The sequence below is a fragment of the Anser anser genome (assembly GCF_964211835.1).
Source record: "Anser anser genome assembly, chromosome: 5".
NCBI lineage: Eukaryota > Metazoa > Chordata > Aves > Anseriformes > Anatidae > Anser > Anser anser.
The window spans coordinates 20800690-20819482 of NC_139725.1; the positions used below are offsets into that span (position 1 = coordinate 20800690).

At 56.5% G+C, this 18793-nt stretch overlaps 1 protein-coding gene across 7 annotated transcripts in view; it reads left to right on the forward strand.

The window, feature by feature from the left end:
* The window catches only part of SLC25A22 (solute carrier family 25 member 22), a 47136-nt gene that overhangs the window by 5136 nt on the left and 23207 nt on the right, over positions 1-18793 (forward strand). Inside the window, exons 1-2 of one of the 7 annotated variants that reach the window (XM_083839590.1) lie at positions 1221-1502; positions 17342-17457. In XM_083839590.1, coding sequence (XP_083695716.1) covers positions 17438-17457 — 20 coding nt within the window. In that variant the 5' untranslated portion in view covers positions 1221-1502; positions 17342-17437. Of the gene's footprint in view, positions 1-1220; positions 1503-7734; positions 8299-8677; positions 9029-13178; positions 13463-17341; positions 17458-18793 lie in introns of those variants that run through there. The other 6 variants (XM_083839594.1, XM_083839593.1, XM_083839591.1 and 3 more) reach the window with 6 other exon arrangements.

The window sequence follows — 18793 nt, forward strand, 5'->3', positions numbered from 1 at the left end:
CCCTGTGTTGTGTTTCTCCATCTGTGGCTCATCTCCATGAAAACCCAGCCTGACCCTGAAGCATGCATCGGCTCCTTATTCCTTGCATACCTGGTGGTTTGTGGCCCAGGCTGCATTTGTGTGTGGCTGGAACGGTTTTTGGAGGAGCCCAGAGCCCAGCTCTTGTTTTTGGGCCCCTGGTTGTCTGAAATCCTTGGAATAGCACAGGCATATTGCTATCAGACACCACGCTAAAACCCCGCTGTGTCCTTCCTTTTAATTCTGCTTAAAAAAAGCGATCCCCTTTGCCTGACACGAGCTGTCTTTCCAAAACCCCATCTGCTTTCTGCTGGCCACCTGTGGGGCCACCCCAAACCAGGAGGCCTGGCCGTGGCTGGCCTTGCTCCAGTCTCCCCACTGCGCTGCACATGTGTGCTTGCGTGACGGTGCCGCAGCCCTTCCCGCCTCCTCAGTGCCCATCAGAGGTGTCGTTCCCAATTTGCAGAAGTGAGAAAATCGGAATCCATCTGTTCCAGTGCAAAAACTGGGCAAAAACAACAGAAAACGGCGCTTTCCGCACACCGCCTTGGGTGTTTTGGCAGAGCTGGTGCTTGGGGGTGCTGCAGGAAAATTGAATTAATTGTTAAAAGAGGGGTAAGGCCCCTTGGTGGTCGCTGGCTGGGACATGTAGGGTGTCACCTGCTGCTGGCGGAGTGAGGGGCTCTTCTCAGCCCCTTTGTACATCCCCGATGCTGTCCTGAGCTTATAAAAATGTGAAAACGATGCCTGCATGTGGCCTGGAGATGTTACAGCTGGGCAGCCGTGCTCAGCAAGTGACAAAATGTCATCACCCATGTGATGACAACCAGCTTGGCCTTTATTTTGTAGATAATAGCAAGTTTTGGGGGTTTTGCTTGTTATTTCACCGGGGCTGGAAGGATGCTCGCCAGGTAGCAAGATGACGGACTGGTGGGTTTGCTGGGCACACCACCAGCCATTTAATAGGGGCAAGGATGGCCAGGAGGGTTTTTTTGAGAGAAAAATGCCTGTTTTTCAGAGACTAGGTTCAGTCTGTGGGTGCTGTTGGGTCCGGAGCCCTCGGACGGAGTCGGATTCAGGGGACCGATGCCACAGGAACCGATGCCGCGGGGCCAGGCTCCTCCCCGGGGAGGCCGGCGCTGATCACCCCCCCCCCCACCCCCCGCTGTTTTAAGCAATTTGCCGTGAAATCCCTCAGGGAATATATTTTGGGGGGCTGCTCGTGGCCCACAGAGCCTGCAGGATCCCCACAGCCCCTTCCCGGGAGGGAGGAGGAACGGAGGCCGCGGCCCGCTCCGGGCCCGTGTTGCTACGGCGACGCGGCGGGCGGGGAAGGGCCCGGCGCTTTTCCTGCACCGAGCACGGCCACAGAGGGCAGAGCTGAGCCGAGCCGAGCCGAGCCGAGCCGAGCCGCCGGACAGGAGCTCCGCACCCCGCTCCGCACCGGCCTCCGGCCCCGGCGGGAGCCGCCGCCGCCCGGCCCGGTAAGTGCGGGCGAAGCCCCAGCGCCCTCCTCGCCCCCCGCTCCCCGTCTCGTCCCCCCCCGCTGCTGCCCCGATCCCCTCTTTCTCCTCCTCATCGCGGGGCTGCGGCCTCCCCTCTCCCCTCTTCCCCCCCCCCCCCAGCTGTAAGCTGCCCCCCGGGGCGCACCCCGAGGGGTGCCACTGCCCCCCTCGTCCCAGGGGCGCGGGTCCCTCTGCGAAATGTGGGGCCGGAGGCACATGTGGGGCGAAAGCCAATTTGGGGAGATCGTCCCGAGGCCCCCCGGGCTTGCTCGGACCTCCCCGCGGTGCTGGGGTCGCCCTTGGTGGGCGTTGGGGCCGGTGGCGAGGTGCCCCGTCCTCCGCTTGCCCGCGCCTGAGAATTGCGGGCGACACGTGTGCGGTTGGAGCTGTGCCCCGAGAGCCCCGCGGCCGCCGCTCGTTGCCATCCAGAGCCGCTCGTGTCCGTCTCCCCGGCTTCTCTCTGGGGCGATTTGTAGGGTTGTAGGGTCTGCTGCCGCGTGAGCAAGGACGACGGGGAGCCCGAGCGCCGCCGGGATCCTGCCAGGCTCTCCTAAGCCAGCTCCGCGCCTGGTGGAGGTGGGTCAAGGTTATCGTGCTCTTCCCCGCGGGGATGGGCAGCCTAGAAATGCAGGTGGGTTTCGGGGTTTCCTCAAGGTCACCCTGGGATGGGAAGACCCCAAGCATCCTCTCCGCTGTCGCTGCGCCCCGCGGAGCTGCCGGCCTCCTGCTGGGCGAGGACGCAGGCGTGGAAATGGGATTTTCCAGTGCCCCGGGCCTGTCTCCTGCAGGGGTGCTCAGCTTGGGGTTTCTACGTCTTGTCGGGCTGTCAGAGTCTGGCAGACATCAGGGCAGGACTGTGTTTATTTGTCCCAAAATCTTTGTTTATTTGAATTCCTCAAAAATATAAGCGCTCTGGCCAGGTGGGGCAGGGGCTGTCGGCCTCACCTGTTTTTGTGTAGCACCTCAGGTGAAGGGGCCTTCGTCCCCGCGACACTCGCTGCCATGAGGACGTGACCCGTCGTGGTGTGGCTGCCGCCGCCGGGGCGCTATCTGCAGTGATTTCGATCACTGCAAGCCACTGGGGCTCGCCTCTTAAACTCACTTCTTGGCAATGGGAAGCAAAAGGCAATCAAACTAGAGTGGTACTTGGCTGATAACAATATATCATGTGGGGCTTGGATGGCGGTTGTCTTCTTAGCCGCAGCTTGTGTTTTGCTTTCCAGGCTGTTATAAGCTGTTAGAAGGTATAGAGGAGGCCTGATGTAGGGAGATACTCAAACCTCTTCACCAGAAAACAAACACCAGTATTTAAAGAGGATTTATGCCTGCAGGATTCTGAATCGTGTACTGCTACTTCTGGTTGTCATTCGTGCAGGTACAGTTCTTCTCCCGGTGCTGTGCCCTTGGGCTCGTTTGTTTCCAGGAAGCCCATCATGCTGAGGCACGTTGTATTTTGGCAGGAGGTGGATGGCCGAGTTGGAATAGGGAGCAAACCTGCATCGTAAATTGGAGCACGGCACAGCTCTGAAGGAAAGCCTGCTGTCTTGTTTGACGCCCAACAATCTTGTTAATGTCTTACTAAGATGCCAGAGCCCTGTGCGATCCTCCTGCTGCCATTTTAAGAAGGGATAGTGTGCAGTGTTAAGTTACAAGGAGGTAGAAATCGTTGACAGCCTGGCAGGGTCATATGCTCCCCTTTTCCTGCCACAACAGACGTTAGTGGAGAAGACAGGGGGAAACACCTACCTGACCCTGGCTGGCCAAGGTGACAGCAACGTGTATATGTAGAAGCAGTCCCCTGCTCACTTGTGCTTATGGTTTGTGTTGTAGGGTTCTGGCAGGGTAAAGGTGTGATGGAGACGAGGGATGGAGAAAGAGCTGCTGGGGTTTGGTGTGCCCTCAGAGCCTGGGAGCTGTGAGACTCAGGGCGTTTTTTGGAGCTGTGCTCCAATGAGGGTGCCACGAGAGGGAAATTTTCGCTTAGGAGCTGCGAGCGTTTCATGTGCCTGCATAGTTGTTCTTACGTAACTGTCTTTGTGCCAAAAATTGTGAAATATTGGGAGGGAGAGCTCTCCTGGATTAGGGCAGCAGCATTTTTAGGGGGAAAAGTAGATGTGAAAACGCTGCACTGTGTTTGGAGCTCGTGTTCCTGATGAGGGAACCAATCTACAGATTCCTCTAAGAACAGATTTTCCGTGAGGAGCGAAGCCTGATCCAGGTGTGTGATGACTGCACAATGCTGTGAAAATAGGTAATGATCCCTTGACACTCTGGAGTGACTAATGTGACTAATACTTTCTCAGCAAGGAGCGCCTAGGTGTGGTGAAGCACTGCCTTGTCCTCCCTTTCGGTCCTCCCTGGCAGGAGCCAGCTGTGTGCTGGGCTGGGGGACACTTGTTCCACAAACGCTGGCAAACCTCTGAACCATCTCTTTCACCCCTCTCCGTGTCTTTTGGAAGCATAATGCTGTGGGAGAGCGATTGCCAAACTCACCGTAGCTGCTGAAAGGCAGTGTGCCCTTGTGAAATATTCGGGGTGAAAGGCGAGGGCGGCTGGTTGCGTGGCGAGAAGTTTAGCAGCACTGAATGTGTCTGCAAAGGCACTCGAGTGCCCCTTGGTGCTGGCCCACAGCAGGTCTGCCTTGCAGCAGCGCAGTGCTTTCTTTTGTCACTCGATCCCTGAGCTAACCTGGGCAGGGAACTGCAAAACTTTTGCCCTGCTAACTTTCCGGTGCCAGCAAGATCCACCGCACAGGGTGTATCTTTTAATGGGCTGTTTCTATCTGCCTAGAAGCATGCTGTGCTGCCAGAACGACATGAAAGAGCTTTGAACTAGGCCCCAAGGCTGAAGGAAGAGGGGAAAAATGCAAAATATTTTTGTTCAGTTGTTAAGAGATCCCATGCTGGGGAGATGAGGTGTAACCAAACCAGGTTTGGAATGGCTGGGACAGATGAGCTTCCTTGTGATCCTGCTGGCTGCAGCTCATGTGTATTATAGCAGGGTGCAAATACACCGTCAAGGGACCTTCTGCAAGTCCCCCTTTTCTGGGCTGCTTCAGAGCAGATAGGCATTTCTCCTAAGCCTGCCTTCTTCCTGGCTGTCTTTTTATCAGATATTTTTTTCTTTTGTTTTTCTGTGTGTTTTTTTTTGTTTGTTTTGTTTTTGTTTGTTTTTGTATTGTTTTTCCCCAGGAGGAAGTTTCCACACATCTGCTGGCTGGTCACTGGTGTCCCAGAGCCGTGCGCCGTGGCCCTTGGCTGCAGTAAATTGAGGTAGTTCTGGCAGAGGCAGTGCAGCAAATTCGGTTTGCACCAGCTGAGGTCAGATCATCATGTGCGAGCCCTCAGGCTACGGGGAAAGCCTGGGCACGGAGCCTCTTCAAGTCTGTCCCTTACAAGTTTGTCAATGTCCTGTTAGGCTTTCAGGCGGACATGGTAATGTCCCAGCTGCCTGCACAGCCTTAACTCTGCTCCCAGGTCTGAATCTTATTTAATCCTAATAGTTTGCAACAAATCCAATAGATTGCAGGATGGGGAGGGATCTCTCGGTCTCCGAGTCCTGCCTCCTGCTCTTGCGGGGACGTAAGGACTGGTTCTTTCCTTTCCGCCTGTGTACGCGTCACCTGATGCCTTACCACTAAATTGTGGGGAAACACAAAAGCCTGCTCTGATGCCCGTGTTTGCACATTTGAGCTTCCTTAGCAGTACCCAGATATCTGCACTACGAGACGGTGAGAGAGTTGGAAGTGTAGCAGTGCACGAGCTACAGATGCTGCCTGTGCAAGCCAGTGTGTTGTATTTATTTCTGACTCCGGCACACGCCACACACAGTACAGCTGTTTTACGGCGCGTTTCCCAGGAACGCCAGCATTGCAGAAGTCAGTTTTTCCTATCCCCTTCTGTTTGCCTTCAAGCACAAAGGTAGGGTGAAGGAGGAGTGGGCTGAGCACCCGCTGTGCAGAGGGTGTTGCTGTAACCTTGCGGTGTGGCTTGCTGGGTAGTTCCAGTTATTAAGATAAACTAACAGGGGCACAAAAGCTTTAGAAAACAAGGCAAAAACCCAAATAAACCCGATGAAAAGACCTTGCCACCCTGGGTGGTTTGGATTTCTGTCTGGCAGTTTCCTCTTACGCATCTGCAAATAAAAAAGCTTTGCATACTTGCTGTCTTACGAGGGCTGCCCACATGGAGATTATTTGCTGGAGAAAGGGAAAGGCACCCGGGCAGGAATGCTTATTCTTACTGTCGGAGGAAATGTGATGGGATGCTGTTTGTTTAATTTGTGAGGTCTGTGTTGATCTTGATTGAATGCAGCCCATGGCGAGCTACTCCCAGGAACGCAATTTTATGTTTGTTTTGTTAAACCTTTTCATAATCAGCTCTTGTTCTCATTTTAGTGGTGCTGGTGTGGGTGGATGGCGATGCCTTGTCAAGTCTTCCTGTGTCGTGCGCCTTCCTTTGGCGCCGCTGCTGGTGTGTGGCGTACCAGCAGAGCTGTCTGGATTTCATTTCTTTCCTGGCTGTGTGGCATTTATTGATTTTTTTTATTATTATTTTTTAATTTAGAGATTAATTTGCGAGAATCACACGAATTTGAGCAGCTGGAGGTGCCCCAAGTCCCATCAAAGCCAGTGCTGGGCTGTGCCTGCCCTACCTGGGGGCTGGCTCTGTGGCTGGAGCTCTTGATTTCAAAAACCAAAAAGGAAGTGTGGTTTTGGGACAGGATATTTCAGGCGCTAACCGTGAGCTTGGGTGCTGCTTTCTCCTTTGCCACAGGCTCAGAGCGTGACCTTGGATGAGTGGCAAAATGTCCGTCTGCCCCTGTAGCCTGCAAGCAAGCAGGAGCAGCAGCACTCGCAGGGTTTTGCCTCTTGTATGCAGTTGCAACGGCAGCTGCTGCAGAAGGTGTGATCCGACGTCATGAGTGCTCTCTCCTGGGCCCTTCATTTTCCTGTTCCGTTTTATGTCAGTCTTCCCAAGCACGGGGACAGCTTCCTTGTCCACGTCCTGGGTAAGCTGAGCTCTTCTCTGTACGGCAACAGCAACACTTGTTGGTTCATCCCATCCTTCGGGAACAGCTGTTGTTTATGAAGGCTATTTTGTAAGGGTAGCAATTCTTCTAAAGGACATAAAACACGTTGCGTTGGCCTGGACCCCCTTCCCTGAGCTGTCCCGCTTGCTTTGCTAGCAGCTCACTGTATGCACGTGGGCAGCTGTCGTCTTCTCGGTACCATTTTTCGCAGAAAACGTAACAGGAAGATTTAGTGATGCCCCGCTCCGGTTCTCCAAAACTAACGGCGAACTGGAAGGGAATAGCTGGGACACCGAAGCGATGAGCCCGACAGACGTGCCAGACGCTGTATGAATAACCCAGCCCAGCCCCGGGCCCTTCCCGAGGGAGGGACGATCCGCAGCCGCGCTCCGGCAGATGGCCTGCCTCTGGCTTTGGCGGGGGTGGCAGGAGATGGCAGGCGGCGGGTGGGCACGCTCCCCAGCGCCATGCTCCCGGGAGGGCTGAGCAGCCTGCTCCCGCGGCCGGGACGTGCTCGGGAGGCCTCTGCCTGCTGCTGACTCAGGCTCTGCTGCTCTGCCGAGCCTCTCGCCTGCAGGAGCCGAGCTCCTGCTGACTCCGGTGGCAGAAGCGAGCTGTGCCCGCTGCTGTGGGAGGAGAAGGCGGCTTGCACCGCTGGAACTGGTACCAAAAGTGGGTGCTGACACCCACAGCCCACTTCGGTCCTGCCCTGGGACCATTTGATACCCAGAGAATGACTTTCCAAGTTTGACTTTCTTTGTTGTTTTTTTTTCACCCCCGTCCCTCTTTTTCCTTTCTTGTATTACCTGCCTCTTTCTGTGCTGTGCCGGCGAGCTGGTGAGCAGGACTGCGTGTGTTTTTATTTGTCTGGAGCCTCCTAAATATATATTCTCTCCCTGCCGGGAGCTCCTCGCGCTGCCTTGCAGCCTGCTGGAGTCTCTGCTGATTCACAGCACCCTGGGCGAGGAGGGAGCCGGCGGATGGATCACGCCGCAGACTCCGGAGCTGTCAGACAGCAGTTGCAGTCCCCTTGGCAATTCTCCTGCTCATCGCCGAGCACGTAGAAGTTTCTCCGAGGAGCTGCTAACCTCTGCAGGAGCAACGTGACCCGTGCGGGGCTGCTGACGCGCGCCGAGCACGGAACCATTTTGTTGTGCTCCCAACAGCTTTGGCATAAGCAAGCAGCTGAGATGGGAGGAGAAAAACGTGCTTTGTGCTGCAGGAGCAGAGCAGGTATATTCAGGCATCGGTACGGCAAAGGGACGGGCAGCAACGGCAGCGGTGTCCTGGGAGGGCTGTCCTGCGCCGCCGCGGCTGAGAGGAGAGGAGCATTGATCAACGTGACGTTCAGCTGGCACTTGGAGTGTTTGGGGAGCATTAGTCACAGCCTGCCTTCAGCAGTGGGAGGCGAGGACATATGCTGCCTTCGTCGGAAAGGTCTCCACCTGCTGTCGCAGAGCGTTTGGGAAGCTGGGAGAATGTCCTTGTGTTAGCCTGTTTGCTCTCCACACCCATCTCTGCTGCAGGAGGTGGCAGCCACGCAGCGGTGGCTCAGCTTGAAGGCTGCACACCAGCGTCTGCGTGCTCGCACAGCGGGGCCCTCTCTGGGGAGTGACACCTGTCAGTTGTCCCACAGCCCCCACGAGGCTCTGGGCCTTTTAAAGCATTTTGTTCCGCACCCGGAAGCGTGCGCATCCCGGGCTTCCCAGAAGGGATTCTTGTTCTATTTTCCTGCTGTTCATCGGTGAGTTTTGTGTTTGTTGTTTTTGTCAGTGGGGAGCCAGGGAAAAGGCCTGGTCGGAAAGGAGTCAGGCTGGTTGCTGGGGGAAGGAAGGGCTCCCTCCTTTTTGGCAGCGCCTTGGATTTGTGCCGGGCCAGTGACTGAGTAACCGCAGCCTCTGCTGGGAAAGAGGCTGACGTGGCTTGAAAGAGATGCGCTTTCCAGGGGTGAAATTTTCCTTGTGAAAATATTTGCGTCCTCTCTGCCAGCTCACTGTCGAGGCTGCATGGAGCCTGTACCCGTGGTTCTGTGTGGGGGATGAACCGCGTTGTACTGCAGCCCTGGATCCCGCGGGGTGCCTGGTAGGAGATGCTGTCTTTGGGGAGAGAAAGCATCTTTAAAACGCTGCGCGGTTCCCACGGCGTGGTCCTTGCTGCTGGAGAAAGGTGCTTGCTTTGGGGCCTCCTGGGGACAGCTCTGCGTGCTGCCCGATGCACGTGCTGCAGGAAGAAGTGGGAGCGGAGGGGAAAAAAACCCCTCTCCTGCTTTGCTCTGTCACGGTCCCCTAGTGTCCCCTAGCAGGAACATGCGCACGCTTTGCAAAGTGCTCGGTGAGCACGTGTCCCTGGAGATGCAAAGAAATACGAGCGACTTCCTCTCCTCTTCCTCTTCCTCTCGCTGCCTCGTGTGCCAGGAGGCAGGCACCGCAGCGCGAGCCGGCACCGAGGAGGGCTCCCCGCCGGGGATGGCAGAGGTGAGGGACCCGCTTCTCGGGGGCTGGTGGGCGGGGGGCTCCTTTCCGAGCATACCCCAGCCTGGCCGGGATCGTGCGTCTGCCCTTCCTGCCCTCCTTCCCCGTCTCCCCGCCGCACTCTTCCCCTGCCTCTTCCCCTTTCGGAAGGATCCGTTTCTGTTCGGACACGGGAGGGGAGCACACTTCCCCCTGCCCGACCCCGGCTGCCTCACTCACCCGGCGGCGTCCGTACAGCTTCCTCGCCGTCTGTCCGGCCAGCACCCTCCTGCCTGCGGGCGTGTGGCAGAGCCAGCTCTGTGCAGGGAGCAGCACCCGGCGGGACGCTGCGTGGCTTTGCAGCCCGCTGGCCCCGCTGCGAGGGGCCCCCAAACGGCACGGTGTCACCCCGAGGCTGGTGGCATGCTCCACGCCGCGGTGACGGAGGGAGGAAGGGCCGAGCCAGCTGGCGCTTTGGAGGGGGGATCCCGTTTCCCTCGTTGCACCCAGGGCTGGGTGAAGGAGCCGGGCTTTTTGCCCGATAGCCAGGCAGCTGGGCCGAGCGAGCTGTAGGGCGCGAGCCGCCGCGCTCCTGTGCTGCTCCTCCTGAAGCCTTGTCAAGGCAAGTACCTTCCCCTCTCGCACAGCTATTATGAAAGAGCCTGGGTTTGTTGCACCCTTCTCTCCCTTTGCCCTCGGGGCACGCTGGGCTTGTTTGAATTAATGTAATTAGCACATGCCTTATTAGCTCACTAAGGCACAAAGAACTCGTGTATATTTGTAGCCAGGTTAAGCAGCCCCTATTAATTTAATAACTGTGTCCTCCTCAGCGCATGGCAACAGTTAATGGCTGGCGGTGACTCAGGATCGGGCAGGATGGAGGGAATCTGGGCAAGGTATACGCGTGTGCGGTTCCCTTTTATTGTGTTGTGTTTTTAGTAATGAGCAGGGCTGCGAAGGGAATTAGCAGCAGGCGCGGTAGATGGAGGGAAGCTCTCCGTGCGAGCTCTGCATATGAGTTCACTACAGAGCCAGCATTCTCCCATTCTCCGCAGCGCTGCAGTCCCCAGCCCCTTTCGGGGCTGTGCGTCTCGCCACGCACCGAGCCCAGCTAGGTCCTTGGGACGCTGCCAGGACACTCGCCACCAGCTCTCCTCTCCACGGGGTGCAGGTTTTGGGGGAGCAAACACCACTTTGTGCTCCATCACCCTGGCGTGACGCAGCGTGCAAGCCCAGGGTGATGCTGTAGAGCCCTGTTCCCGCACACGGGATAGTGAGAGCCTGGGCTGTTTCTACAAGCAGCGAGTTGTGCGTTTCGGGGGCTCCTTTCACGCGAGATCAGCACGCACGCAGAGGTTTCCTGCATTTCTCCTCCCCTGCTTGCAGTAATTATGGGCCACGTTCTCTACAGTGAGCAGGAGTGGGAAGGATGAGCAGGAAAAGTGGTGCTCAAGGCAGCTGACGTGCTTGCACGGCCTTTGTCCTTTTTTTCTGCAGACAGCTGTTGGAGCAGAGATGTAGGTATCCAGCTCTCCCTCTTATTTTTTTCTCTCCTTCTTACTTTTCCGCATTTGCTGTTTCACCCCTTTGCCAAGAACCGGTAAGCTCGGGCTGTCAAGACCTCAGCCGTTCCCTGTCATCGTGAGCCTGTGCAGGAGCGCCAGTGAGAAGACGAGGCTGTTACGGGCAGGTGGACAAGGAAACCCTGTGAAATCGGACAGAATTGAGCAGGGTGCGCCCTAGCAGTAATGCTCCCTCTCACTGCAGCGGGCGGGGGACCAGGTCCCAGGCTCCAGCAGAGAGAAGGAGCCCTTCTGGCTTCTGTCTGCTGGAGGACCTGGCCGTCGTGGGGGACACGACAGGAAAAGTAAAAGTGGGAGATCTCCGAGGAGTGACAGGGACGCACAAGAGGCCATCTGCAGCAGGTTGGCTCGGTTTTCCCCTCCCTTCTCTGGCTGTTCCCTGGCTCGGGTGAGTTTGGAGAGGGAAGGAGCGGCCTCGACCTGGCTGAGTTTAACACGCCGACTTCATCCATCTTCCCTCGTGCTGCGGGAGCCGCCGTGTGTCGGCACCGACCCGGGAGCCCCTCGCTGGCTGCTGGGCTGGAAGGGACAGGGCTGAATTTACAGCCCTTGCGGTACGGCCCCGCTGCAGCCTCGGGTCTGGCACCAGCCCAGGAGGACACGCTGCAAGGCATTGGACAGGAACAGCTCCGTGGGTGCGTAGGTGGTGCTCCGATGAGGTAATGCCACGAATTGGCCAGAAAAGATGGTGTTTTTTTTTTTTTTTTCCCAGCAGGGCTGCTGAAGGCCTGTTCTTTCAGAGGAGAGCAATCTGCTGAGAGCCAGGAGCCCGGGTTTTGTTGCCTGTGGGGAATGAATGGGCCCTTTCACACCCCAGGTCCTCAGCTCTGCCCTGTTTGCCTCGTTCCTACTGAGTGAGCTCGAATCCAACCCTGATTTTCCCTTGGGCTCCTTGGTTGGTAGTTTTTAGTTACTGCTTTGTACCTTTTTTCTGCTCTGGCAGTCTCTTGGCAGAACACCCAAGTGAGGGCTTTGCACCACTTCGTTTCCCAGGGTGCAGCGAGTCCTTCCAGATCAGAGCAGTGGTCTGGCTGCGCCATCAGGCTCCGGGTCTGCCTTTTCTTTACGGACAAGGCCACCACAGAACGGTGAAAAGGACAGATTTCATACAAGTTCTTGCTTCTTTTCCCTGCTCCGTCTCTGATCTTCCACACTCCAGCTTCTCAGTTCGTTTGTGCTCTTTCTCCAGCTAACGCCGTGTTTCCCCGAAGCTGTAATTTCACAAAAGCTGGCATGGAGAACTGCTCCGGAGTGAGACGGGTTGAAAGTGTGTTTGAATCACACCAGTTCAATGCATGACTACACGATTTCTCAAGCAGCGCTTGGAAGGGGGATCACTGGCAACAAGCAAGCACTTCCGTCATCTCAAGATGTCCGAGCTGTGAACTTGCCTGAATACCAGCATGGTCATGTCTGGGCTGCTTCGGTATCTGTCAGTCAGCTGCTGCTTCCACTTGTTGCTCCAGCTGCAAAATAACATCGGCCGTGGTAAACTGAATTTCGGTAACCATTGCCTCCGGGAGCTTCCCCATAGCTTGTTTATTGTGTCTGCGTACGGATTAGGTGCTCCGTAGCTGCTTTCTTCAAGATCCCCGTGAATCAGGGCATGGATTTGCAGGTCTCTGCAGACCGCAGGCTGGAGCCTACTGCTGTATTCGAGCGACATGCTGGGCCTGAATCTCTGCTGCTGCTGGGCTCTGGCCTTGTCTTGCTGTGTCACTAAAAATTTTACAGTCAGAGACGCGTGGAAAGGGCTTGTGTCCCTCTGGCTCCTGTGCTGCTTTGTCCACGCTGCTGTCGAAGCCACGGGGAGCTGACAGAGTTTGCCTTTATGCATGAGGAGTTGGCCATAACGTAGAAGGTTAGCTTTGTAAATCCCGGCCTGCGCTCCGCGGCAGAGCGTCGGACCTGGCCGTAGCCCTAGGGGTTTGTAGGATCGCCCCCTGTGACTCTGCCCCTGTTCCCCCGCCGTGGCTCCTCTCCTACCACGATGGCATGGGCAGCTACGCGGGGATGAGCAGGCAGAGGCACCTCTGCTGAGACGATGAACACTGTTTGTTCGTGGCCTGTTTTTCCTAAGCTGAAATGTCGTCTGGAGAACAGGGTGTTCCTCAGCCTGCTGGCTGCGGCTGGAAATCCCGTCTGAAGGCAAAGAGCAAGTCAGCAAAAGAGCAGGAATGAGAGTTCAGGGGCCTTTGCTGCTAATCAGGAGTTCTGGTTCCCCTCTGGGGACATCCAGGTTAATCTGTACTGCCTCTTCTTGTGTTTGCAAAGCCAAACCCCTCTGCGGTGTCCTCACCCTGAGGGCTGTTCTGCACCTCCAGCAAACTAGCCAATTTCTTTGCGGCACGATGGAGGTGTCTTGAGGCGTTTCTATCGCCAAGAGGGCAGCGTGGGGATGGTGAGGCTGTCCAGACCGATGGGTGAGTTTGCAGGGAGCACGGAGGCCAGGTACTGGGGCAGAGTTTGCTGCTCTTTCATTCTTTTCTGCCCCCTCCACCGTGCGGGCAGCCAATGGGGCAGGCGGGCCCGCGGCACCTCCCCGCGGGGACTTTGGCCTGCTTTCACCTGAGCCAAGGGGGGACCTGGCCCGGGCTTGGCACTCCGAGGGCTCGGCGTGGACGGGGCCGGCTGCGGGCTCCCTTCTGACCACGAGGCGAGTGAGTTCGCATCTGCAGCGCCAGTACGCGGCACGGAGGGGCTGCACAGCCGGAGAGCCGCGTGCCCGCGGTGGTGAGGGAGCAGCCCGCGGCGTGGGAGCTGCTGTGTTTCATCGAGGACTGGTGCCGTGCTTGGGGCCGCAGGGAAATTCAGCCCAGCCCTGCTTTTGAGGGCCTGCGGGCAGGTAGGAGCCAAGTCGGCAGCATCCCCACGGGTGAGACTTCCCGGTGCCGGTTCCCTGGTGTGTTCTGTGCCCGGCACGCATCTAGAAAGCGGCTTCTCTCGGAGCATATTCGCGGGTCGATTTGCGCTCCTAAAATCTTCCCTGGCGCCTCTGCTTCGGTCATTAGGAAAACTCGGCAGGGCGTCCGTGCCTCCGAACGCATTTGCAGCGTGAAGCACAGCAGCGTGCTGGTCCCGGAGGGGTTCTCCTCTCCCAGCGGCTCGCGGTGTGTCGCGGAGCACCGAGTGGGAGAGCCAGCGCCCGCAGAGCCCGGCGGCTGCGCGGGTGGGGTTTGCGTGCATCCCAGCGGGCAGCTGCTGCGGAGGGTGTCTGGGGAGTACCGAGGCTTCGGTGCCACAGTGCTGAGGGTTGGCAGGCGTCCCGTAAAGATAAGGTGAGTCTCAGCCCGTCGGGATCGTGGGGAGGAACTCCCAGCTGGAAGCTGGCCGAAGCTTGTCATTTCCTCTCCCTTACGCCTCTGCATCCGGCGTGCCCGGGCTGCCAGGAGCTGGTGGCTGATCGCTTTTTTCCTCGTCCCTCGACAGCGATCGGCCGCGTTGCCGTGTCCTCTCTCCACAACGAACGCCTCCTCTCACCCTCTGAGCCCCGTTCCTTGCTGGTGGCTTTTCTGGCTGGGGCGCTGGGTTTTGTCTGCTCTCGAGACAAATGGGAATGCGTTGCAGGGAGTCCTGTTTTCCCCTTCTGCTGTTTATTTTCAAGTCAAGGTTGTAGTTCAAGTGTTTGCTTTCAGTGACAGCTCCAGCATGTGCTGGCCTCGAGTTCTGTCATCCCTGCCTGACCGCCCTGCACAAATGTTTGTGCTGGCACGGGAGCGGGGACGGGAACACATGTCTGGGAGAGGACAGGGCTGCTTCTTTCAGCAGCAGAGCCAGATAACGTTGGCTGAAGGTCTCCCGTCCAAACGGCAGCCTGTGTGCGCTCAGATAAATCGGCCTTTCTCGGCCTGGCAGGGGGAGAGCAGGACAGGACGGAGGGGGCAGGGCTGCGGGCACAGCGGTGGTGACATGCAGCCACGGGGCAGCGCGGTGACACCTCTGTTCCCATCCAAGCTTTGTGGGTGCTGCAGGCGATCGAGGTTGCTGATCAGAGCCCAGATTTAAGTCTTCCGCTGTGCTTAAAAATATGGGGAGAAGGGCTCTGCGGCACGTTAATCCCGTGCTTGTTAGGGGGAGGCGTGAGAAGGTGACTGGCGTGGCTGCGTGCGGGCGCTGTGGAAGAGGTGCTGCGTCCTGCCCTGTTTGTTCTGCCGCCTCCCTCCCCTCGGTGACCCCTGAAATCTCGGCTGGGCAGAGAACAGCCGACTGCAGCTTCCCTTGCCACCTGCCCAGAGAGAAGCAGAGGGGGAAGATCCTCCCGTCCGTGCCCCCGCCTGGGCTGTAAATCCTATAATTACGATATAATTATGGGATGCTTACCGGAGTAAGCACTTTTGCTTCGAGTGATAAGGCAAGGAGACACAAAGGTTCAGAGTCCAGCCCCGGCAGCAGGTCTGAGGGCTGCAGAGCTGGCCGCCCGGAGAAGACCTTACAGGAGGAGCGTGGGGGGCGTAGCAAGGACGGGGAGCAGAACGGGGCCGTTTCTCCAGCGGCAGAAGCTGCGAGGACTGGATGCATCCAGAGCTGGCCAGGTTTGTGTTGGGGTACCCTCAGTCTGGCTCCTCCATCCCACTCTGGAGCTGTGTTTTTGGGAGCTGGGAAAGGGAGAGATGGGGTTGAGCGGGCTCCTGGGCTGTGTGCACGGCAGCGCCGGCTGTCACGGCGCTCCTCTGCCTGGCACGGAGGTGCTTCCCCGGGCACGTCACTCTAAAACTAATTTGCTTGATCATTTTAATAAATGGAGAAGGGACGTCGTGGTGCGCGAGTAATGGGGCATTAATCCACGCCTAGCTGTGCTAACAGCACTCTAGGAAGGAATTACCGCCACGTAATTCATCGCCTGTGCAGCTCTCGTTGCTGTAATTACGGCACGTACAGTTTAGGACCCCCTTCCGCTGGGGTTTCCCAGCCTCTCCCACTCGAAGGCAGGCCTCTCATGGCTCTCGTTTCCCCGGCCTGCCTGTACCAGATCCTCCAGGCTCCTCGTGCCTCTTTCCTCCCTAGGATAAAAGCATGACGTTGTCCTGGATTTCTTTTTTTAATTGTCCCGTAAGATCAGCAGCATTCTCCTCCCGGCCTGTGTTTTCGCTCCTCTCGGGCTGTAGTAGTTACCTTCCTGCCCTGGGAAGGACTGGGCTCTGGCTCTCCCCAGGAGTTTCCTTGACAGGGCACCGAGGGCTTCATCCTGCACCACCCTTTAAAGGGCTCGGGGAATCCTGGAGGCTACAGGAGAGCGCTCAGGTAGAGTTTGCAGTCCCACCGGGTTTGTTTTGCAAGCGGTCATTTGCTGGAGCTGTGCTTGCACAAACGGAGCTCAAACAAGCTTTCCACTTCGGTGCGTTAAAATCCCTCAATGCGTGAAAATCCCCTGGGCACGGACCTTGAGGCCCCTGCTGTGCCGGGTGCTGGATGAATGCTTCTCAGGTGCTAGTGTCTGCTCGCAGAGGAGGAGCACACCCGAGCCTGCCACGGGCTGTGGGGATCGCCCAGCGCGTTTTGTCGGAGCCGCTGCCTCAGTAAGCACAAACATCCCGTTGAGGGTGTAGATGTTATCGAGCGAGCTTTCGTGGTTCAGGGCTTATTTACGCCGGGACAACAGGCTTTCAGCTGGAGCTGGTCTGCCTGTGTTTGTTTTTGTATTTTGGTCTTGTTCTGGTTAAAGCGATAGGGAATCAGATTAAACTAACCTGAAGGAAGTTGCTCTCGGAGACGTGACAGTGCACACAGGGAAAGACGCAAGTGGTTTTCACTTGGGAAGTGCAGGCTTCACCCACCTCTGGACGTTTTTAAGCCCTGCTTCCTCAGATTAGTCAGGATCAGGTAAACTCTCCGGAGAGGGACCGTGGAAGAGAAGGAAGGTAACGTTATGTAGCAGGTGAGGCTGGCGTGTAGGGTTTTGGAGAGGAGCCCCTTTCCTGAGCAAGCTGTGTGCTGGTCGCTCGTGGCTTTGGCTGGATTTGGGACTGCCGAAGGCGGCTTTAGTCCCACACCGCCAAATTGCGGGGCCGCCCAAGTGCTCTCCCTCTGCCCCGTCCGTGACACTTGGCATAACAGAGAGCGGTGCGGGTCAGCGCTGAACCGTGTGTGTTACCTTCCCCCTGCCTCCGGGGTTAGGCTTTCAGTGAGCTTTTATCCTCAGGAGCGCCTCCTGCCCTCAGGTTGCATCTCCAGAGCAGAAGCAGGGTCAGCCTGGAAGCCACCTTGCTGAAAGTGAAATCCTGTGGGGCTTAGGAAATCATCTGCAGTCAAGGGGCAAATTTCAATCCTGAGGCTAAGGGCAGAGATATTTCCTCTGCTTCTGTCCTTTAGAAACGGTGTCTCTGTGTGCTGGAGGGAAGGGCCAAAGGGGTCTCGCAGCGGCATTTGATCCTTGGGGTGGCTGCGTGGACCTGTAGAGGGCTGGGGTCGGGGGTCCTGGTGTTTGTGGGCGACGAGCCCCGCTCTCCTGGATGCCAGGCAGAGCTCGGGCACTGCCTTGCTGCGGCCCTTCCTCATGTGCTGCTGGAGCCTGACGACTCTGGCAGCTCTTCCTTCCAGTTGTGCATCTATATTTATATATATGCGGATGTATTTTTATACGGCTCCCTCGGGAGCCCAGTCAGCAGCTCAGTCTCCTCTCTCAAAGGAGACGAGGTGCTCTCTGAACTCACTTCTTCCTCAGCCTGTCTCACCCTGCCAAGTAGGACCCGAGCTTCAAGAAGAGCAGTGCCCGTTCTCAACCTCGTCTCTTTGGTGTCTTTCTCTCCTTTCCCAGGAAGAAACCAAACTGGAAAAGAAGTGACTGAAAAAAAAATTAAAGAACGGTTTGAAGGAACAAATCCATTTCTTAACAAGATCAAGTTGGAATTAAATGGCTGATAAACAGATCAGGTAACTTTTTTAAAAAATGTTAAGTTGTTGGCTGTGCTTTGGATTTTTCTGTTGACGTATTTCAAACTCAATCCCTTTTGTGATACAGGAGGTTGGAGAAAAACACCTGAGCATCACTTCCGACCTTAAACAGCTTTGACTTCTTCTCTGCTCCTTTCTTACCTTCGTTTTTTTCTTTCATCTCTTATTTCTCCTCAGCCATCTCTTAGTATGTGTCTGCCATGTTGTCGCATCTCTGCTTCCTCAAGCTATTTTTCTCACTGCTTTTTATTTCTCTCCTCTGCTTTTGACCTTTCATGAGCCCATTGCTTTTTGCTTCCTCTTCCAAAGGTCAGCTTGACCTGCTGACTTCAGCTGCTGACATCAAGGGAGCAAAGCCAGCTCCTTGACCAGCTGCGGATCCAGTGCTTGTCAGTACAAGGTCCGCATAGATGCAGCCTTGTGCCCTTCTTCTAAAGCCACTCAATGCTTGAGTGATTGCAGGAACATGAAGTGCCAACAATAATTGGTGGCACTTAAGTGCACAGCAGGAGCTTAAGAGCGCTGGTCCCAGCATATGCAAAGGCTGGATCTGAGTCCTGTCTGGAGATGAACTGGGATGTGTTTTCTCAAAAGACACCATTGTCCCCTTAGCTCACTAAGATCTGTGCCAGTGCTAAGCTGGGTTGAACTTTCTGCTGCTTGTGAAGTTGTCCAAGATGAATGACTCCTGTCTGCCATGGGATTCCTCTCGTTTTGTTGTGTTTGGTTTTTTTTGTCGCCTTTTTCTGATATTTGCCTTTCCAGGTTATTAGCTCAGGACAGGAGGGAAGCAGGTAGCCTGGATCAGTGGGGGAATGAGGCCTGGTGACAGAGGACCAGGATTTGGTAACAGCTGAAGGCTAAAGGAAAGAGGGCTGCCCCTTCTTAGGGTTTGCCATGATTAGGATATCTTCCTGCCCACCTTCCTCCTGCAATTGAAGGCAGTCCTGAGCTGCGCTGATAACGAGGCAGCACTGCAGTGTTCCTGTGCCTAGATTTGCCTGCCACCAGTTACCCAATCTGGAGAGCACGTGGCGTTCTCTTATGCCAACGAAGGGCACGCTGAGATTCACCTCCGTGAAGCCTGACGGGTGCCTGTCCCTGGTAGCCTCAGCAGAGCACCGAAAGCAGATGTCCCTGGCCATTCTGAAGGAAGGGGAGGTGTCCTGTAAGGTCTCCTCCAGCCTCCCGATAGCCTCCTGGCAGTGTGAACAGAAGCCTGCTGGCTACAGGGGCTAGTTAGAAGGGCTCAGGGGGAGCCCTGGGAGAAGTGGGATGTTTCTCTCTCCCTTCTAGCGTAAAACTGAGCGAGTGG